The 22,744-nt window shown below is 42.8% G+C and overlaps 2 protein-coding genes across 2 annotated transcripts in view; one reads left to right on the top strand and one right to left on the bottom strand.

Annotated features, from left to right (window-relative positions):
• Window positions 1–7,603, bottom strand: part of CLIC2 (chloride intracellular channel 2) — a 28,811-nt gene extending 21,208 nt beyond the window's left edge. Inside the window, exon 1 of the mRNA XM_081792539.1 lies at window positions 7,188–7,603. Coding sequence (XP_081648665.1) covers window positions 7,188–7,220 — 33 coding nt within the window. The 5' untranslated portion in view covers window positions 7,221–7,603. The remainder of the gene's footprint in view (window positions 1–7,187) is intronic.
• An 8,415-nt stretch (window positions 7,604–16,018) lies between these two features.
• On the top strand, window positions 16,019–17,251 carry LOC145713651 (histone H2A-Bbd type 2/3-like). Its single transcript, XM_081792541.1, has 2 exons — window positions 16,019–16,135; window positions 16,550–17,251. The coding sequence occupies exon 2, from the start codon at window positions 16,774–16,776 to the stop codon at window positions 17,113–17,115; it is 342 nt and encodes a 113-aa protein (XP_081648667.1). The 5' UTR covers window positions 16,019–16,135; window positions 16,550–16,773; the 3' UTR covers window positions 17,116–17,251.
• The last annotated feature ends 5,493 nt before the right edge of the window (window positions 17,252–22,744 follow it).

Genomic DNA, 22,744 nt, shown 5'->3' with positions numbered 1-22,744 from the left:
GGCATTATAAGGAACCAAAAGAGGGTCAATATAGCTGGGATTCAGAGAGTGAGGGAGAGGAAAGACAAATTCAATAAATTGAGCTACATGAAAACAAAATCTGTTTTTCAAAAGAACTGTTAAGAAAATGAAAAATGTTAATAAAATATATGAATAAAAAACTCTTACAACTCAATAACAAACTGTCCAACTTAAAAATGGGCAAGTTGGGGCGCCTGGGTGGCGCAGTCGGTTAAGCGTCCGACTTCAGCCAGGTCACGATCTCGCGGTCCGTGAGTTCGAGCCCCGCGTCAGGCTCTGGGCTGATGGCTCGGAGCCTGGAGCCTGTTTCTGATTCTGTGTCTCCCTCTCTCTCTGCCCCTCCCCCATTCATGCTCTGTCTCTCTCTGTCCCAAAAAAAATAAATAAAAAAAAAAAATGGGCAAGCGATTTAAACACTCTATGAAAGAGATACATATGGTAAATAAAGACATGAAAAGATGCTCAACATCACTCGTTAACAGGGAAATGAAAATGAAAACCACAACAAGATGCCACTGCACACACACGGGAATAGCTGAAATTTGAAAGGCATAGGAATGTGGAACAACTGGAATGGATACACTCTTGTTAGGAGTGTAAAATGGTGCAAGTGGTTTATAAAGAGCTTGTCAAAGTTAAAAATGTACGTACCATATGATCCATTAATTCTAATCATAGGTATTTACACAAAAGAAGTGAAAGCATATGTCCATAGAAAGACTTGTACATGAATGTTTATAGCAACTTTATTAATCACAGCTAAAAAAACTGGAAACAGCCCAAATATCTTTCAGTAGGTAGACAGATAAATATGCTACATCTATACAATGGAATAGTTCAGCAATAAAAAGGGATGAGATATTGAAGCACATGACAATATGGGGAAATCCCAAAACAATTATGCTGAGTGAAAGAAGCCAGACAATAAAAGAGTACATAGTGTACAATTCAATCTATAGAAAATCCTAGGAAATACAAACCAATCTATCTAGACAGAAGGCAGATTGGTGATTTCTTGGCAGTGTGGTAGTGGGATACAGTGGGGAAGATTGACTGAAATGAGACACAAAGGAATTTTCTGAAGTGATAGAAATATTCTATATTTTGATTGGAGTAGTAGTTGCATGTGTGTATACATTTGTCAAAACTCATTGGATCGTGTACTTAAAGTGGGTGCATCTTATTTTATGTAAATTATAACTCAAAGTGTGTTAAAATAGAAAATTTCAAAAAGTAGGAAAAAATACCCTCAAATAAATGACATTATGCAATCATTGCAGAAGTTGCAGTGACAAAAGTTAGAATATGGCTATGGAAAGGGAAGAACAAGATCGCTGGAGGAGAAGTCAAGGATCAGAGAGGCCAGAGTATTGGAAGGGTCATCTGCGTAGATATTCAAATCACCAAGAATTATGATAGGAATAGTGTTGCAGAGAATGACAGTGGTCCAGAAGCTAAAAATCCTGAAGAAATAAGGGAGAGTGACCTGGTGTTTGGAAGACTACTATCACAAGAAGGGGTGGTTTAGTCTGATTTTATGACTGGTATTTCTCTGGATGGGGGAGGCAGAATGGTCTGGAAACAGGAATGAGAAGCAATGATACCTAAAAGATACCTACCTGATTTCCAGGCTCAGTGGCAAGACGAATGAGGAAGAAAAGGTAGCCACTTTTGGGGGCGCCTAGGTGGCTCAGTTGGTTAAGCGTACAACTTCGGCTCAGGTCATGATCTCATGGCTCATGGGTTCAAGCCCCACATTGGGCTCTGTGCTGGCAGCTCAGAGCCTGGAGCCCGCTTCGGATTCTGTGTCTCCCTCTCTCTGCTCCCCGCCCTGCTCACACTCTGTCTGTCTCTTTCTGTCTCAAAAATAAAGAAACATTCTGGGGTGCCTGGGTGGCTCAGTCGGTTTGGTGTTTGACTCTGGCTCAGGTCATGATCTCACGGTTCACGGGTTCAAGCCCCACGTTGGGCTCTGCACCGACAGCTCAGAGCCTGGAACCTGGTTTGGATTCTGTGTCTCCCTCTCTCTCTGCCCCTTGCCCGCTCACACTCTGTCTCTCTCTCAGAAATAAATAAACATTAAAATAAAAAAATAAGGAAACATTAAAAAAAAAAAAAACTAGCCACTTCTTGAGAGAGCTATAGCTGATGCAGTGTCATCATGGGAAATCCAGGTTTTAGATACCTCAATCTCAACATGTCCCAACCTGAATTCCTCCCTTTGTCTTTACTCCACTCCCTGACCTGCTCTTTCTTTAGGGCTCCCAATCCTGTAAATGACATTGCCATCTGCTATGGGCTGAATTGTATCCATTCCCGAATCATATTTTGAAACTCTAACCCTAGTATTTGGTAGAAAGGCTTTTGGGAGGTAATTAGGATTATATGAGGTCATGAGGATGGGGTCCTCATGGGATTAGGGCCTTTATAAGAAGAGACCAGAAAGCTTTCTCTCTCTCCTGTCTTCCTATTTTTCTCTGCCCACCATGCAAGGACACTGAGAAAGCAATCATCTATAAGCCAGGGAGAGTTCTCACCAGAACATGACCATGCTGGCACTTTGATCTTGAGTATCCAGCCTGTATAAGTGTGAGAAGATAAACATCTGTTGTTTAAGCCACCCAATGTATGATATTTTATTATGGCAGCCATAGCAGATAAGACATTATCTACTCAGTTGCCCAAATTAGAAAATTGAAAATCATCCTTCTACTTCACTTCCAAATTGAATTCAACACCAATTCTTGTTAGTTTCACCTATAAATATCTCCAAATAAGTTTAGTTCTTTCATTTGCCATGGCTATTACATCATTCATTTATTCAATATTTATTTGATGCTTACTATCCGCTTTTGCCTCAGTCTGTAGAAGAAAATAAAGGGTCCCTCATTTTACAGCTGCTCTGATCTGTCATTTCTAACAATATTAAGGTCCCAGAAACCCTGGGCATAATCCTAATTTTTTGGCAAATTTTCCTTTCCTGAGAAATGGGTGCAACAGAGGAAATGATGCTTATTGTTATTCTTTTGTGATGTCTGGGAGTGAAGAGCTATGGGAAGAGGCAACCAATGTTGGCAGCTGTGTTTCTTTTGTAATGGAAGTCAAACTAAGGATCCAATCAGAACTGGGACTAGTGAGTACAAGCATGATTATGGGTGGGAGGCAGGAAGAAGAATGGAGTCTGATAATAGATACAGCAGGAAGGGTGGATCACCTTTGGCAAAAGGAAAGGCAAAACACTGAGATGTGGGGGAAATGCAGTCAAGTTTTACAGGAAAACTGAAGTTTTTTCCCCATGTTTATAATATGCAGATTTAAAGTACCATCACAGAAAATTTTAGGATGTAAATTCCTTAGCCTGAATGATGAGTTACCACCTCTTAAGTATATTTAGCTGGCAAGGACAGGATATGGTCATCCACAAAAACAACTTTTTCTTCTTGTGTTTATGATCTAAGTTTCTAAACATGAAAAAGAATAATAGCTACAATATCTGACATTTGTTGAATGTTTACTATGTCAACAACTACTGTCTTTTACAGATTTGTTTTATTTAATACTCACCACGAAGATGATCCCATGATATAGGTTCTGTTATTACTCTTGTTTTACAGATGAGTAAATTGAGGCTCAGAGAAGCTAATTTGCTCAAGTACACTCAGCCAGACAAGAGCTGATGTGTATATACTCTTCTCATGTAGCAAGTCCAGGGCTGTCTACTCCAGAACCCAAATTCTTAAACACTGTTTTCTCCCATCTAATGGTTTTGTTGGATTTTAAAAATTAATCAGTTTTTATGATAGTCTTTATGATAGTTCTAAGAGTTTGAAAATGGTTCGATAATTCAGAGAAAAGTATAGTCTTTTTTATCTCTTTCACATAGATAAAACATTTTTTCTTCCTGTTAGGGTTAGGGTGTGTGCCTGGCATCCTGCAGTTCAGAGACCTCTCCTGAGAATAAAACCTCAGACTTCTGCTGGGGTGAGAATAAACATGACAACCATCTATGAGCTGAGGCAAGGAAGGGATTTGGGGCTCTAAAAACTCTTTAAATAGATATTCAATAGATTTTTCTGTTTTTATCTCTACCTTCTCACCCATTTTCAGAAACACTACCAATTTTTAAATGTTTGGGGGTCATTTCCAGGATAACTCCACTGTTTCTCAGTTTTCTTATTGTGTGTTCAGGAGTCTGCTTTCTCAGATCAAGGGTTAGGATTAGAGTTAAGGTCAGGGTTTGTGCCTGGAATTTTGCAGTTCAAGAACTCACCAGAGAACCAAACCCCAGTCTTCTCTTGGGGTAGGTTTCGTGTTATGGTTAGGGTATGTGCCTTGTGTTTTGCGGTTCACAGACCTCTCCAGAGGGTTAGGACTTGTGGTTAGGCGTTAGGGTTAGGGTTAGTGTTGGGTCAGCATTAGTGTTAGGGTTAGGGTTAAAGTCAGGGTTTAGTGCTTAGGGTTTAGAATATGTGCATGTTATTTTGCAGTTCAGAGTCCTCTCCTGAGAATAAAACCACAGACTTCTGCTGGTAAGAGACTAAACATGACAACCATCTATGGAGCTGTGGCAAGGCAGGGATTTGAGACTCTAAATACTCTTTAAATAGATATTCAATTGATTTTTCTGTTTTTATCCTACCTTCCCACCCATTTTCAGAAATACTACCAATTCTTAATTGTTTGGAGTCATCTCCAGGATAACTAGGCTCCTTCTTGGTTTTTCCTATCATGTGTTCTGGAGTCCTCTTTCTAGGGTTAGGGTAGGGTTGCGGTATGTGCCTGGTATACTGCTGCTCAGAGACCTCTCCAGAGAGTTTTTAAGGGTTTTTAAGCCACAACCAGAGGTAGCTGGGGAAATGACAGATTCCTTTGATCTTTAGAAAGAAACCACATGAGCTCTAAATGAGATATTGTTGATAAAGAGTGCTTTTTAAACTTATTAATATTTTTCATGCCTCTAAATCATTATGCCCCATCTCCATATCTTTTATGAAACTTCTAGAGATCTGTGGAGCACATCTTACAGCAAAGCAAAACAAAAACCCGGACCAGATGATACTCAAGTTTCTTTCAGAAAATCTATAATTTGTAGCAATGTAATTAAGTAAGCTTACATCTAAAGGATTCCATTTGATGAAATTATGGAAAATTTACTAAAAAGTTTGCCGAGTTGAAAACAATTGAATAAGATTACACATAGCTATTTTAAATAATTAGAATCCTAACCCTGCCATTCACTAGCTATGTGACCTTGGACAAAGTCACTTAGATACTCTTTGCTTTACTTTCTTTACCCATAAGGTAGGGTTAATAATAAACTACTTAACACAGTGCCTGCCATATAGTAAGTACTTAAAAATGATTAGTTATTTTAACTCGAAAGTTATTACTTAATTCAACCTTTGTTCATCCAATGTGTGATTCACTAACTTCTCCTGTCCAGATTACTAGCCAAATATGAGGAAGTCTATGAAGATGAACACATCAATGCTAACAACTAGTTAGAGGGGTTCGATTGGATTGAATGAATAGTTTAGACTAAGGGAACATTTTAGTTACCCTATGAAGAGACATTACCTCTGGTTTGAAACTGGTAGATGTGAAAAGCCAGTTAGGAAATTAAGGCTTATTTATATCATGTCTGAGCAGTCACATGTTTTGCTAAAATCCAGAGATAAGAGAAGTAGCTCTTTGTTACATAGTACAGCACTTATTTGGATTACTTTGCTATGCAGGAATTCAAGGGTTGGTCTCCTATAATTTTGAAAAAGCAGGTTGATTATGTCCTTTGTGCATATATGTGACGAGGTAAATATTTTTTAAATAATTGTTAAAGTATTACTTTGGCTAACATGGTTAAACTAACATTTGGTAAACTTACTTTATTTTATGTCTTTGTAAGCCATCAGTAGAGATACGGTTTTAGAGGCAAGTTACTTAAACTTTATTGCCTGGGGCACCTGGGTGGCTCAGTCGGTTAAGCATCTGACTTCGGCTCAGGTCATGATCTCACGGCTTCTGGGTTCGAGCCCCGCGTCGGGCTCTGTGCGGACAGCTCACAGCCTGCAGCCTGCTTCGGATTCTGTCTCTGTCTCTCTGCCCCTCCCCTACTTGCTCTCTGTCTCTCTGTCTCTCTCTCGAATATAAAACATAAAACAAAAAAATTTTAAAAACTTTATTGCTTTAGCTTACTTACCTAGAAATGAAGACAACTGGTGCTACTATTGCAAGTAGTACTACTAATGTAAGTTGTTAGGACTAAATGAGGAAATATATGTAAATATGTATAATATATGTAAAGTGCTTAGAAAAGGACCAGGCATGATATGAGAGTTTGTTATTATTATCATCTTGGATACTTCTAAAAGTCAATGAAAATATAGAGAAAAAATAGTTAATATAAGCAAAGTTTTTGGAAACTGTAATTGCTACAATAACGTCTACAAAATTATTTATTTTTCTTGATGAGTTAATTTCAAAACACGTGTTCCCTTCTCCTGCCTTAGGGGTTTTCCAAAGTACTTTTCTGAAAAGTTGAAGCATTAAAAAAAAAACCCAAAGCATCCCATAAAGAGGAAACAGCGTTCTAAAATGTCTTCTCCTCATGTAACAGGCACACAGACTCCTGGCTGTTTCCTCCCATTGCGTCCATGTGACTCCACTGTGATCTTCATCTATTGTGGGAGAGTTTTAGAAAACTCTATCTGGGCTATGTGTGGGATTGGGGCTCTCAGTCCAGTCTTGGTTCTCTCCTTCCCCCATTCAAGGTTCCAAAACCTATCTCATAAAACACAGATTGCAAGAGCTAGAAAGCCCTTAAGGATCACTTTGTCAGGCTTCCTCATTGTGAATATGTAGAAATAAAGGTCCAGAGGGAGTGAGAGGTTTGTCCAAAGTTATGTAGGGTGCCACCAAGAATATGATTTAGTTGTTCTGACTACCAACTAGTCTAGTGCTCTTTCTGCAACGTCTCCTTGTCTTTTTCAGATAACATATTTTCCTATTGTCATCTAAGAGCAACCAGGCATACATCTAGGACTCAGAGGAGGAATATAATTCAAAAAATATTTATGTCTAGCCCAAATATTGACCTCTTTTTAGAATGTGAGGCCCAGTGTCAAGAAATAATACATTCCATATGCCATTATTATAGCTAGAAAACTTACCTTCACGAAAAGCTCGATTTCAGGGTCTGCCATCTTTCTGTTTTTACTGCCAGTTGTCAGCCCCCTGCTTCCTGCAGAGTCCAAAGTACTTGTGGACTCTTTTCTTCCAGTTTTGTCCAAAGGCTCAGATAAAGTTGGTGCTTTAAGAGGAGAGTCCAGTTTGTAGTAGACTGAGTCAGAGCTGGGGCCAGTCTCTCTTCTGAAGAGGTGGGGTGCAGAGAATTCTAGATGCTTGAGAGCAGCTCTTGAATTTATTTTCCTTCTTCCTCTTGACTTAACATTTGAAACAAGGAGGAGCTGAAGGGGTGTGTATAAACTGGCTGGCTACAAAAGTGGGGGTGTTTCCAGAAAGACTTCAATGCCATGAGTCAGCATAGGAAAAACACATACACACAAATACACACATGCAGTGCTGGCTTCTATATATCAAGTGGACCAGATGTTCTCTAGAGCCTCCCTTTGAGTCCTGGGCTTCATGCCCAGAAAATGGACTCTTATTGCTTTCCTGTAAACTGACAGCAGCAAAAAGCTTTTCCAGGAAAAGGGCCAGAAATGGCTTGGGTTGTATCATTGAAAAGGATGTTTATCTAATGATATCGTCTAAAAGGGGGTTAAAAAAAAGTGTACTTCATCAAATGTCTCCACCCCAAATTCTTCTCACACAGCCAGATTTCCCTTCTGGATTATCGCTTTCACTTCTCTTCTGTAACTAGGGAACATTCACTGGGTTGGTTGAGTCTGAGGCGCATCGTCCACATACCCCATCTCATTCTTATTTCTGGGAAATCTGCACTGGGACAGATCACTTCCTGGTTTTGGTCTCTGTACCAGGAACCACAAGCAGTTCTGTATCTCTGCTTGTCAGCCCTGGCTGGGAGAAGCAATAAAATATCCAAGCTGATCACTTGATGTCTGTGGTGTTTCTGGCAGTTGTATTTTTTTGCCTGCCAGCCCGACGGTCTGGGGGGAGAGGCTGGATCGAGAAACCCGTTTGGTGGGAAGAGTCTCTGATCCAAGCCAAGGTGAACACAGATCCACCAGTTGGGTGCCATTGTGACCCTGTTTCTACAACACCAAACGTCCCCTGTGCTCCTAAGGGTTGTACGCTGTGCCACTGGCCTCATGTAAAGAAATTACAGAAGAGGCTCCTGGCAAAACCCGGTCTGTGCCACACCTACAGGTTCTAGGCAAGGAGTGTCTGATGTGAAGGTGGGTGTTCTTCTGGACCTGAGATATGGCGATTTTCCAAACGGTTGATAAAGTGAGAGGGAAACTGTGATAGACCTCTGCTGAGCCGACCTTGAGGGTGAGTTTAGGACTGGCTGTTTGGCAGGCACTGGTGAATGAACTTTGTTTGGCCGTATTTCTACTCTATTCATTTATTCTTTCACTCCAAAGACAATCAATGAATGCTTAGTCTGTGCCAGCATGCTGATCCACTCACTGAGATTAGCAGTGAAGGAAGACAGTAAGTTCGGAGGCGAACAGCAATTCCACTTTAAGCATGCTAAGTCGGAGGCATCCTCTCTCTTCCCGATTCCCAATATAGAATCAATACAAAATCTCACTTCTGCTTCCTGAATATTTTTAAACCTATCCACTTCTCTTTGCCCCCACTGCTACTCCAAATTTCAAGCCAGCAACATAGTTTTGTAAATTCATTTATTAAAAAATTATTATCATTGAAATAGAATTGATGTACAGTGTTATGTTAGTTTCAAATGTACAACATATTGATTCTGCAATCCTATACATTACTTGGTACTTACCAAGATAAATGCAGGCACCATCTGTCAACACACAATGTTATTGTAATATTATTGGCTATAGTCTCTATGCTGGGCTTTTCATCTCCGTGACTTACTTACTTATCCATTTAAAACACTTTTTATTTTAGGGGCACCTGGGTGGCTCAGTCAGTTGAGCGTCCAGCTTTGGCTCAGGTCATGATCTTGTGGTTCATGGGTTTGAGCCCCACGGTGGGCTTCTGTGCTGACAGCTCAGAGCCTGGAGCCTGCTTCAGATTCTCTATCTCCCTCTGTATCTGCCCCTAACCTGCTTGCACTCTATCTCTCTCTCAAAAATAAATAAACATTAAAAAATTAAAAACTTTTTATCTTAAAAGATTCAAATCATTCCTTGACCGTCAGCCCTCATGGGAAAACCACCACTCTTATCATCACCACAGCAACAACATACGACAGTCCAATGAACTCTGTACAATCCTTAATAAGTTGTGAAAAAGATGAACTTTCTTTTTTTTTGCTGCTGCCCAGAGTGTCTTTAAAATTTTTTGTCCTGGGGCGCCTGGGTGGCTCAGTCGGTTGAGTGTCCGACTTCAGCTCAGGTGAAGATCTCACGGTTTGTGAGTTTCAGCCCCACATTGGGACCTCTGCTGTCAGTACAGAGTCTGCTTCAGATCCTCTGTCCCCCTCTCTCTCTGCCCTTTCCCCGCTTGCATTCTCTCTCTCTCTCTCAAAAATAAATAAAACGTTAAAAAAATTTTTTTTGTACTGTCACAACATGGATGGATCTAAAGGGTATGGGGTTAAGTGAAATAAGCCAGATAGAGAAAAACAAGGACCATAGAATTTCACTTGTATGTGGAATCTTCAAGACAAAACAAAACAAACACAAAAAGAGACTCTTTATCCACTTGAATATGAAAATCCTTCTCTGCTGTGGTCACCCTTTGGTGAGCATTCACATGGGACACAGATATCATCACATTATTTTCCATTTAGAGAGGTCTATCCATATACCAATTAATCAGAGCTTCTTGTTACCAACTTTCTAATTGTTCCCCTTAGAGGTTCCCTGACCATCCAGCCAAACCATTCATTGGGTACTGCCCATGAGTCAATATGTAAACACATATCTGGCCATTTCTCCTTCCAAGGAAAGTGAACAACCAGGTGCACTGCTTTAAGTTATGCCCACTGGGAGGATTTCCCTCCACCACTGTACTTCAGGGGTGTCCCAAAGAGGGGCTGTTGTGCCACACCTGCCCATCTGTGGGTGGCACCTGCATGTCATGAAGTACCATCTGTAAACCAGGCTCAAGTCTTCTCTTCCTCTGTTCACTGATCATAGGGAGCTTCTCATGAGGTCATAGGTGCAGGCTGGGAGAGAGGAGCAATGTAGCAGGTGTGGAGACCATGGGTGTTTGAGCCACTTCTTCACATAATGTATTTGTGCCTTTAGCCAGCTTAGGCTCAATCTCATACATATCACTTCCATTTGAGGATGGAGTGCCATTGTGTGCACCCAACTTTATTAAAAAGAAAAGCTTGGTGTGTCAAAGAACACCCAGTTCGTGATGGGCAGTTCAAATAACATGGCAATTTGGTGGCCCACGGTTAGGCATTCAGTCTCTACCAAGGCTCAGTAACAAACCAAAAAATCATTTCTCAAAAAGAAAGTAGTCATCTGCAAAGGATGGCAGGGCTTTGGTCTGAAGTCCTAAGGGCCTGTGCTGTGATTCATCTATAGGGGCCTGTCAAAGGCTCCAAACAAGCATCCCTATCTGCCACTGATATTTCAAGCACCATTGGATCTAGTGGATCATAAGGCTTGAGTGGTAGAGAAGCTTGCCTAAGAGTCTGAACCTGTTGTAGATCTACTCTTGTTCTGGGCCCCAGTCAAAATTAGCACCTTTTCAGATCACTTGGAAATGGTCCATAATAACCACCTAAATGAGGAATATGTTGCCTCCAAAATGCAAAATCCAAAGAGGCCCACTAGGTGTTGGTCTTCTTTTGGGGGCATAGGAGGGTCCATATGCAATAACTTATCTTTCACCTTAGAAATGATATCCTGACATGCCACACACCACTAGGCCCCTAAAAATTTCACTAAGGAAGGAGGCCCCTGAATTTTAGTTGGACTCGTTTCCCACCCCCTGACATATAGATGTCTTACCAATAAGTGTGGAGTGGTTGCTACTTCTTGCTCACTGGGTCCAATCAGCATAATGTCATTAACATAACGGAGTAGTGTGACATCTCATGGAAGGAAAAGATAATCAAGATCCCCGAAAGCTCAATGATGACACAGTGGTGGAGAGTTGATATATCCCTGAAGTAGGATGGTGAAGGTGTGTTGTTGCTCTTGACAGCTGAAAGCAAACTGCCTTATGGACAGGGGTGGAGAAAAAGGCATTTGCCTTTCAGCAGCTGTAAGCCAGGTAGTGGTAGAGATGTAAATTTGCTCAAGCAGTGAGACCACATCTGGCACAGCAGCTGCAATTGAAGTCACCACCTGGTTAAGCTTATGCTAATTCACAGTCATTCTCCAAGATTCATCTGTCTTCTTCATAGGCCAGATAGGCAAATTCAATAGGGATATAGAAAGAATCACCACTTCTGCATCTTTCTAGTCTTGATGGTGCCACTATTCTCTGAAATACTCCCAGGCATGTAGTATTGCTTTTGGTTTACTATTTTTTAGGTAGAGGCAGTTCAAGTGGCTTCCACTTGGCCTTGCCTGACAAAATAGCCCTGAACAGAATAGTCCACAGGTCAGGGAATGAATGTGGGGTCTGCCAGTTGCTGAGTATGTTTATTCTAATTGTGTCTTCCAGAACTGTGGGGAGATAACCACAGAATGGGTTCAGGGGCCCAGTGGACCCACTGAGAGATGGGCTGGAGCTAACACTCCATTGATCACCTGACTTCCAAAGCCCCTACTCTGATTTGTGAACCATAATGATAATTTGGGTATCTTGGAATTAATGAGTTCAGAGCCAGGGTCCAGTAGTCCCCCCAAAGGTCTGATTATTTCCTTTTTTCCACTTCAAAATCATACTGATAAAAATCTGTAGGTCCCTTTGGGGAAGGTTTAGGGAAAGATTAAGAGTAGACATTTTGGGCAGTGTATCAAGGTCCTTCCTCAAGGGAATGCTGCTTCCCCTCCATCCAAGGATTTCTGGGTCTGTAAACTTGCTCAAGTTTGGGATTTGGCTGGGGTCACTGACTTTCAGGTTTTGTGATTCAAGTTAGATTTTTATTCACTACATCTAAAACTCTTCTGTTTATACAGATCAAGTAAGAATTTAGTGGGCTGCTATTATGGACTGAAGTGTGTTTCCTCAAAATTCATGTGTTGAAGCCCTAACCCCCAAAGTGACTATTTCAAGACAGGGCCTTTAGTGAAGTAATTAAGGTCAAGTGAAATCATAGGGTGAAGCCCTAATCCAATTTTATCAGTGACCCTATAAGAAGAGCCAGAGACACTAAAGATGAACAGACAGAAAAAAGTCCATCTGTGAACACAGTGAGATGGCAGCCATCTTCAAGCCACGGAGAGAGCAACTCTGCTGATACCTTGATACTGACCTTCTAGGCTCCAGAATTGTGAGAAAAAAAACATTGTTGTTTAAGTCCTTCAGTCCATGGTATTTCATTATGGTAATACTAGCTAAATATTACATCTTCCTATCTACTTCACTCCTAGGAACATTGTGACCAACTAGCCAACATCACAGGTGTCCATGAATCACACTATTGTGATTGCTGCTCTGACTCTGCTGTCCATTATGGTAACCATACCTGCCTTGCCTTGGGCTGTTGAGTGCCTGCTGTTTGGCCCCTGCCACCCCAAGGTCTAATCACTCCTACTGCATTTAGATTTCTCAATTCAGTGGCAGCAATTTCCACTGTTAAGTTCTGGCTACAGACAAGAGTCATCAGATAGCTCTTCAAAGAGCTGGGGCTCTGGGGGGTCTCCTCACAAATTTATTTCCCACAGTTGTGATGAAAGATGTGTCGTCTAAACCTTCCCAGGGTGGATGAAAAGATATTAAATGACGAATCCACTGTCATACTCCAATCTCATTAAGCTTTTGAATCCTTCCCTCTACAGTACACCAAGGCAGGTTGAACAGGTCAGGTTAAATTTACTGTGGGCCACCTTTTGGTTCATGTTGCAGCCAAATAATCAAACACATAGCTAGAGTCCTTTCTAGCTCCCCAAGTTGCAATATTAAAAACACACTCACTGCTTCGTGGGCCCATATCAATATATTCAGCTTGATTCAACTTTATGTTGTTCCACCATCACCCACACCCTTAATATCCATTCCCATATGTATTCCCTGGATTTCTCTGTATAAATTAGAAAAATCAAGTGATTCTTTGGAGTGTAGTATACCTCCTCATGGATCACTTTGTGTCTCACCTGTAGGGGCCTTCTAGGACTTGATTCTACTTATAGGTCTAGAAACAGAAAGGGGTGGTGGAGGTCCTGAGGAGAAATGGTAGTGTTTTGTAAGACAAATACTTCATAGGAGGCTGTTACAGTTTCCCCAGAGCCATGCAGGTTTAATCTCCTTGGACAGGGGTAGAGAGGTTGTTTCTATTGGCAAAGAAGACTTATCAGAATCTAGGGGTTCAAAATCCCCAGCTTCATCAAAGTTTTCCTATTTACCTCCATTCCAATTTTCACCCACACATTAACAATGAACATTCTGCAAGGCTGGGAATTCAATTTTCATTGCAATTCAGCCACTCACAGAATGAGTTTCTGGGTTTGGTTTTCAGAAAACTCAGCTCTGTGGCTACAGGAAATATCTGCTTCAGGGAAGATAGAGAAGTTTTCAGGTCATTTGTGTGACACTTGAGCTGAGAATTTGAATCCCAGCGCTCATTCATTTATTCCCTGTCATAAACTCTGGGTCTGGAGTTCTCTCTTGGCCAGCAAGAGGGTGGCCACACAATTAAAATGCGAGAGAGGCTAATGTCCAGGAGGAGACAAGAACCCCGAGTAAGGGTCCTTGCTCTGTTTTTATTAGGATCAGAAGGCTTACAAATGTGATGGATGTGCACAAAGACACAATGAAACAGTGAACATTAACTCGTGTGTGAGAGAAAGGGGGTTTCGAAGATAGGCAATGTTAGGGGTTTGGGTAAATATAAAACAAAAATCGTGGCACTGGGACTAGGGGATAAGAGAGATAGAGCATGCTACCACAGGGTCAACAAGGCACCATTCTTTTGCTAATTAGCTCCGCCTGGCAACTTCATCCTGCTGTGGTCTATAGCCCTGTTTACCTGTTTACCTATTGTCGTCCTTCTTCCTGTGCAAGCAGCTTTCTGTTTTGGTACTATGTTGGGGGCACTTTTGCCCCGATTACCTAAACTTGGATGCTTTCATCCTGTGGCTTCCTATTCCTATGCCTCTGTTCTATACTGGGGGCACTTCTGCCCTGTTTACATAATCTTGGATGCTTTCATCCTAAACCTTGTTAACCCATTGGTGTAAGGTCAATGAATTCCTAAGCTTATTCCCCACAATTCCCCACTTTGTCCAGAGACATTCACAACCAACTCATTATGTTTATGAGTTTGACAAAAATGTTCTAAAGTTTTATATATATGGTCACCAAGAACCTTGCCTCTTATTAGTGTATGATTAGTAATATACAGTGGTGATATTTTCTGTATCTCTATTACCATATTAGGTCATGGACTATCAGTGTTTTCTTTACCATTGGCAATAGACTCATTAGTAACTTTAAAACTAATGAGACCAGAGAACAAATTCCAGAAACTCCAGAACCAAATTTAGAAAATTCATTCTTAAGATTCTGTTGCTTTAGGACTTTTCTTAGTATCAAAATCTGCATTAGTCAAAATTCACCAAAGAAACAGAAACAAGGGTGTGTGTGTGTGTGTGTGTGTGTGTGGAGAGAGAGAGAGAGAGGGGGAGAGAGACGATTCAGGATTGGTTCACAGTATTGTGGAGGATGGCAAGACCAAAATTTCCAGGCTGGTGTACAATGCTGGAGACTTAAGGAAGAGTTGATGTTGCAGTTCAAGTCCCAAGAAAGTCCACTGACAAAATTCTCTCTTCCTTGGCAGACATCAGTTTTTTTTCCAGTTTTTTTTTCTTCAACTGATTAGATGAGAAGCACCCACATTATGGGGAATTATCTGTTTCACTGCAATTCTATTAATATACATATTAATCTCACGTAAAAGTACCTAACACCTAGAAAAGTGTTTGATAAAATAACTGGGTACCATGGGATAGTCAAGTTGACACATAAAGTTAACCACCAGAGTTCCTTAGATAGGGCAGCAAAAGCGCGGCCACAAAAGAAGGGGGGTGGTGGAGAGAGGATAAGTTGTACACCATCCAAACCAAAAACTTTTGTGCATGAAAGGACTCTGTCTAGAAGGTGAAAGGACAAAACGCACAGGATGGGAGAAGCATTTGCAAATCACACGTGGGATAAGGGTGTATTTTCCAGAATGCATAAAGAACACCTACAAGTCAGCAACGAAAGCACGAACGAACAGCCCAGTTAAAAAATGGGAAAGGACTTGAGCAGACGTTCCTCCAAAGTGGATGTGCAAATGGCCAAGAGGCACATGCAAAGACGCTCAACATCATGCGCCAACAGGGCGATGCGAATCACAACCGCCATGAGGCACCACTTCGCAGCCAGTAGGATGGCTCTTCTAGGCACAAGAAAGCAAAACAAAGGCAAAAAGACGGGTTCGGGCGAGGGTGCGCAAGGACTGGGACTCACACACTGCTGCTGGGAATGCAGAGCTGCTGTGGGGATCCGCTGGGCGGCTCCTCAGTAAGTGACCGGCAGAATTAGCACCCGACCCCTCAATCGCAGCCCCAGTGCGATTTCCTACCCTCGGGAATCAGAAACAGGCGCTCAAACAGAACCCTGTGCAGGAAATGCTCGGCGCAGCGCTGTTCACATCTGCCGCAAGGTGGGAATGGCGGAGCTGCCCGTCAACCCGTGAACTGGGATAGGCCGCCACACACGGTGTGTCCCTGCGGTGGAATATTACTCGGCCGTGAAAAGGCTTGAAGTGCCGACTCACGCTCCCACACGGACGAACGGACCCTAGTGACAACGCTGCGCTACGGGAAAGCAACCGGGCACAGAAAGCCGCCTGTTCGCCCAGCGATCCCGCGTGCAGAAAGAAGTAAGTGTCCGGGACAGGCGAACCCCTATGGGCAGCAAGCCGACCGGCGGTTGCCTGCGGGCTCCCGAGGACGGGGGTGGGGGGCAGGGGGGTGCGGTGAGGACTGGCTGCCTGACACGTACAGGGGTTTCTTTGAGGGGTGGTGCCACGGTTTGGAACTAGACGGCCGTGGTGGTCGCCCGACCCCTCTAGTGTATACTCGGGGCCGCTGGCTCCTACACGCGTGTTGTGTGTGCACAATGCGCCCGCCCAGCCAAAAGCCAGCGTTCCTTCAAACAGGGGTTCCAGGGAGCAGGCTCCCGCCCAGCACTGTTTCTCTGCAGCGGGGGCCCATGGGAAAGCAGTGACTTCACCGGATGTACGTGTCCCAAAACGCGCACCCGACCAATGATGGGGTCGGTCTGTGATCTCTAGGATATAGAGTAGCGGCTCTGGAACCCTGCGGGTCGGAACCTTCGGGCCAACTGGCTTTTTACACCGCTTCCCGCCACATCGCACCACATCCAGCCCTATCCGACCGCATCCAGCCACACCCGACCGCATCCAGCCGCACCCGACCGCATCCAGCCGCACCCGACCGCTTCCCGCAGCGCACGCCAGACCGAGGCCCGTCCGAGAGAGCGCAGCCGAGGCCCAGCATGCCTGTGAGGAGGAGCCGTCGAGGGTCGTCCGGTGGCCAGAGCCGGGTCCGCTCCCGCACTGCCCGAGCCGAGTTGACGTTCTCCGTGAGCCACGTGGAGCGCCTCCTGCGGGAGGGCCGCTACTCGCAGCGCCTGGGCGCGTCCGCCCCGATCTTCCTAGCGGCCGTCATCCAGTCGCTGACGGCCAAGGTCCTGGAGCTGGCCGGCATCGAGGCCCGCAACAGAGGCAGGAGGCTCATCACCCCGGATGTCGTGGACATGGTGGTCCACAACCACCCGCTGCTCAGCGCCTTCTTCCAGTCCACCATCATCTCCCAGGCGGTCCCGGGCCGGTACTAGCTGTCCCACGCGACGTGGGGTCCGGCAGGCGCCAGGCCTACTCATGGCCGGGGTGGGCCCCGGCCGGCCTGGTGCCTCAGGCAGTCCCTGAAAGCCAATAAAGTGTTTGGAGAAACCCGCGTGAGTGCTTCTGTCGCTGGTGTGTGGGGCGTGGTCGCGGGACGTCCCTCGTCGGGGGTGGGGGGGTGGGGCGGGGGTCGTGGTCGGGGAAGACCCAGCAGAGCAGCTTGTCTCGGGGATCATGCAGGCGGTGGCCCTGGGCGGGAGAGGCTGGCTCGGGTGGAGGCTTTGACGGGAGGGGTGACGAGTCACCGGGGCGGGGGGCACCTGGCGAGCGAGAACCCTGCCAGGTTGGAATTGGGGTCACGCGGGACGGCGAGCTGGGTTTCGGGCCGGTTCGGTTACAGATTCTGGGAGACGCCTTCGGCAACGCGGCAACGCGGGTAAACAGGCTGTCACCCAGCCACAGCGGGCACCTGGCCAGGCCCCGCCCCAGGGTCCATGATTTGCATACAAGACTGGCACCAGGCAAGGCCTCACTCCTTGGCTTTGTTATGTATCAACTTTGCCCCTGGAAGAGTTCTTCCCCCAGAACCCTTAATTTGCATAAGTATCTTGCACTAGACCATAGGGTCTCAAAGCCAGAATAATGGCTAAGTGTGAGTCCTACATTTTTTAGTATTATTTCTTTATGCTTTATGTAGTTTGAATTTGATCAGTAAGACATTTTATGCCTACTGCTTTCCTGCTATGGTACTGGTGTTTCGCTGAAACTTCAATTTCTTCATTTTTATAATGAGAGCATAATACTTGCCCTCCATTTTAGAACAGTGATTAGAAGAGTTAAAGGAAATTAAATGTATAAAATTTTATATGCATACCTAAGTATATATATATAATAAAATTAAATGTGTAAAATTTTATATGCATACATATATAAAATTATGCTAAAGTAAGATTTTACTAAATCTTAGGGATGATACTGTATGCAATCCATGATGCTGTTATTTCTTTTGTTTTTTATTTTATGTTTTACATTATACAAAAAATCAACCTCTTTTGGAGCCCAGTTCTATGAATTCAACATTTGTATACATATGTGTATCCACCACCACGGTCAGGCTATGGAACAGCCTCGTCAACACAGAATAGTTTCTGATTTGGTACTACTGTCCCTTTTTAGTTGTGATTTTTGTTAAATTAACACTTTTAAGGAGAGCCCCGGGGTGCCTGGGTGGCTCAGTTGGTTGAGCGTGGGAGTTTGATTTTGGCTAAGGTCATGATCTCACGGTACATGAGATCGAGCCCCACATGGGTCTCTGAGCTCCCAGTGCGAGCGTCTCTCTCTCTCTCCCTCTCTCCGCTTCTTTCTGCTCCTGCCCCGCCTTCTCCCCGCCCCCCCACCGCCCCCCCACCCCCGTCAAAATAAATACACTTAAAAAATTTAAGGAGAACCCAGGGTAAGTGTGTGCGATGGTGAGCCAAGTTTCAACAGAGACTGAAAGGGAAAATGAAAGGGAGAGGTGTATTACTGGTAGCTCCTGAAGAGGTACACAGCATGCCTGGCGGGCCACATGGGGAGGTCAAGGCAGGGCATAAGCAGAGAGGGGGCAACAGGACCTGGGCATATGCCTTTACTAAGGTTCATAGGTGAAATCTTTCTGGGTTTCGAGGCTCAGGCTGGATTGACCAATTCAAAACAAACAAAAAAGAATGGTGTTTTGTTAAGCTCTGTGGAAGTCTTATCTAAGGGACCCACAAAGGGAGGACCTGGGAGGCAGGAGAGACTAACACTAGGGTGATTGGGGAAGTCTTGTCAGGTTCTTACACTCTTTGTGACTCAGCTGGTTGTCATCTAGGGCATGCACTTGAGGGTAGGCTCATGTTTTCTCAAGACCCCTGCATGTCACTTATCCACATAAAATGAATGCTGAAGCAGTTGTACTTTGGAGGAGTTTAAACTCAACATTAGCGAAACCCTTTCCTCAGACCTAATCTTGAGAATAACCACTGCTCTGTTCTCCATCTCTGTAGAACTTCCTTTCCCAGAACATCTTGTAAATATATTCATACAGTATGTCACCTTTAAAACTGGCTGCTATCATTCAACATATTGCTTTCCAGGTTTATCTAGATTGCTCAACTAGAATATATCAATAGTTATGCTTTATGTTCAAGTATTATTCCATTATATGGGTATATCACAGTTTGTTTAATCATTTGCTTATTATAGGACATTCTGGTTTCCAGGTTTGGGAAATTTTGAATAAACTGCTATAAACATTTATGGACATGTTTTTGTATAAATATAAATTTTCATTTCTCTAGGCTAAATACTAAAGAGTTGGACTGATAAATCACATGAAAATTTTTCTTGGGCCCCTTCCCAATTAGTCTCATCCTCATTTCCTGTAGGCAACCACTGATCTTATTTTTTCCTACCCCATATTAGTCTTGAAGTTCTAGAACTTCAGATAAATGGCGTCAAAAGTGTAACTACTTTCAGTGAAGCTTGAGATTCAACCATATTTTGCATGTATTAATGATCCATTCCTTTTCATCAGTGTTATTCAGCTGTATTAATAAACCACACTATGTTTATACATTCAACTTTTTAAAAATTTTTTAAATGTTTATTCATATTTGACAGAGAGAGAGAGAGAGAGAGAGAGAGAGAGAGAGAGAGAGTGCAAGCAGCAGAGGGACAGAAAGAAGGGGAGACAGAAACTGAAGCAGGCTCCAGGCTCCAAGCTGCCAGCACAGAGCCCAACGCGGGGCTCTAACCCACGAGCCGCAAGATCATGAGCCGAGTGGAAGTCGGATGCCCAACCGACCGAGCAACCCAGGCGCCCCTATACATTCAACTTTTGATGGACATCTGGCCTGTTTTTAGTTTTTTATTATCACGAAAAGACCTACTATAAATATGTGTGTTAAAGTTTTTGTGTGCTAATATGCTTTCATTTCCCTTGGATAATTCCTAAAAGTGGAAGTGTTAGGTAATAGGTTAGGTGTATATCTAGCTTTATAAGAAACTGCTTGTTTTCCAAAGAGTTTGTACCCTTTTATACTCCCACTATGTGTGAGGGTCCCAGTTGTTCCATATCCTTGCCAACATTTGATGTTGCCAGCTGGTTAGTTTTGGCCATTCTACATCAGGTAGATAAATAGTGATATCTCATCATGGCTTTATTTTGCAATTAACTAATGATAAAAGATCATTGAGCACATTTCAATTTGCCACAAGAGTGATGCTAAAATCTCTAACATGATTGGAATTTTTCTAATATCTAAATAACCATTCTAGCTTTCTATGCCTTCTGTTTTTATAATATATATTTATATATTCTACTTTTTAAAATATTGTTCTACTTTTAATCTTTGTGTCTTTATATTTAAGAGTATCTCTTTATAAAATTTTATTCTATTTAGGATAGACCTAAAAGATCTACCCCCTTGATAAATTTCTTTAGTGTATAATACATTACTGTGGATTATAGGTACAATGTTATATGGCAGATCTCTAGAACTTATTAATCTTGCTGATTTGAAGCTTTATGCCCATTGATTAGTAACTCTCCATTTCCCCCTCCCTTCAGGCCCTGGTAACTACCATTGATCAATTTGACTATTTTAGATTATTCATGTCAGTGTAATTGTGCATTATGAATACCAGCTATGATTATGTGATCAGTTACAGAAACAGGGATTGTAATTGACATGAATATTTTCCCTTCTTTTGTTATCAATGTTTGTAAGTTTGTATGCCTAAAATGTGCTTTCTTCCCTCACTTATCCTCCTATAAATATGGAGTGCATTGAATTTATATCATAGTATTTAAGTATTAACTTTACATCATAGTACTGAAGTTCCAGGATGTCAAGGAGAAGAGCAAATATTACTGAAGGACTGTGCATCCTCTACTGGGGAAAGGGGTATTGTAGTTTTGGTTGTACACAGGATCGTTGTACCACATTAGGTCTAAGTACAATCTTGTTATTATCTTTATTAAGAGTTTAAGAACGTTTTAAGGAGATGGGTCTTGGTGCCAAGTTGATAAAGGGTGTACCTGTGATGGTTAATTTTATGTGTCAACTTGACTAGGCCACTGTACCCAGACATTTGGTCAAACATTACTTTTGATGTTTCTGTGAGGGTATTTTGTAGTTGACATTGACATTTAATAAGTGGACCTTGGGGTGCCTGGGTGGCTCAGTCGGTTATGCACCCAACTTTGGCTCAGGTCATGATCTCGTGGTCTGTGAGTTGGAGCCCCGCGTCAGGCTCTGTGCCGACAGCTCAGAGCCTGGAGCCTGCTTTGGGTTCTGTGTTTCCCTCGCTCTACGCCCCTCCCCCACTCTCTCTCTCAAAAATAAATAAACATTAAAAAAATTTAAAAAAAATAAGTGGACCTTGAGTAAAGCAGATTACCCCCCCCATATGTCAATGGGCCTCATCCAATTAAAAGCCTTAACAGAGGGGCACCTGGGTAGCTCAGTTGTTGGGCATCCAACTTTGGCTCAGGTCATGATCCAGAGGTTCATGAGTTCAAGCCCCACATCAGGCTCTGTGCTGACAGAGCAGAGCCTGGGGTCTGCTTTTGATTCTGTGTCTCCCTCTCTCTCCGCCCCTCCCCTGCTTGTGCTCTCTCTCTCTCTCATAAATAAACATTTTTTTTTTAAAAAAGCCTTAACAGAAAAAGACTGACTTCCTTGGAAGAGAGAATTCAGCCATTAAGCCTGCAAACTGCCTTGGGACTCCAAATGCACCTCTTTTCTGGGTCTCCAGGCTACTGGCCTATCCTGAAGATTTGGGGCTTTTCAAGCCTCCACAGTCTTGTGAACCAATACCTTAAAATCAATCTTTCTGTTTGTACATACAAACATATATATATGTGTATATGTATGTGTATATAAACATATGTAAGTATCCACACACATATACATAGAGAGATTCTATTCATTTTATTTCTCTGGAGAACTCTAATGTTGTTCATACATCCGACACTAAGCTTTCTAATAATCCTTCCCTGCCACTTCCTCAAGGCAAGGAGTTAGACCAGAGGCCTAAGGAGGCTTTTCCTGGAGCCCAAATCCAAATACTATCACCAGCCACATTCCATAACTCCTAAACATTTTTGTCATAAAACAGTAAGGCAGCCAGCCAGGCCCGTAGCACAGATGGAGAGGAATACACCAGGAAAAGCAAAAGCAGGAAAGAGCATGCAACCTAACCACTTTCTTTGTAAATTCCAGTTTAAGACTGGCTTATTTCACAGAGCATTATACTTTCTAGATGGATCCATGTTGTTGGAAATGGCAAGATTTCATTCTTTCTATGGCTAATATTCCAGTGTGTGTGTGTGTGTGTGTGTGTGTGTGTGTGTGTGTGTGTGTATATGTGTGCTTCTATATATAGATCTTTTTTTTTTTCCATTCATCTATGGATGGACACTTGGATTGCTTCCATATTTTGACTATTGTAAATAATGCCGCAATAAACATAGGGGTGCATATATCTATTCAAATCAGTATTTTCATTTTCTTTGTGTAAATACCTACTAGCACAATTGCTGGGTTGAAGGGCAGCTCTATTTTTAACTTTTTGAGGAAACTCCACACTGTTTTC

This window comes from Panthera onca, chromosome X (assembly GCF_046562875.1).
Source record: "Panthera onca isolate mPanOnc1 chromosome X, mPanOnc1 haplotype 2, whole genome shotgun sequence".
Taxonomy (NCBI): Eukaryota; Metazoa; Chordata; class Mammalia; order Carnivora; family Felidae; genus Panthera; species Panthera onca.
The sequence above is the reverse complement of the archived record's forward strand: the minus strand, read 5'-3'. Positions and strand labels throughout refer to the sequence as shown.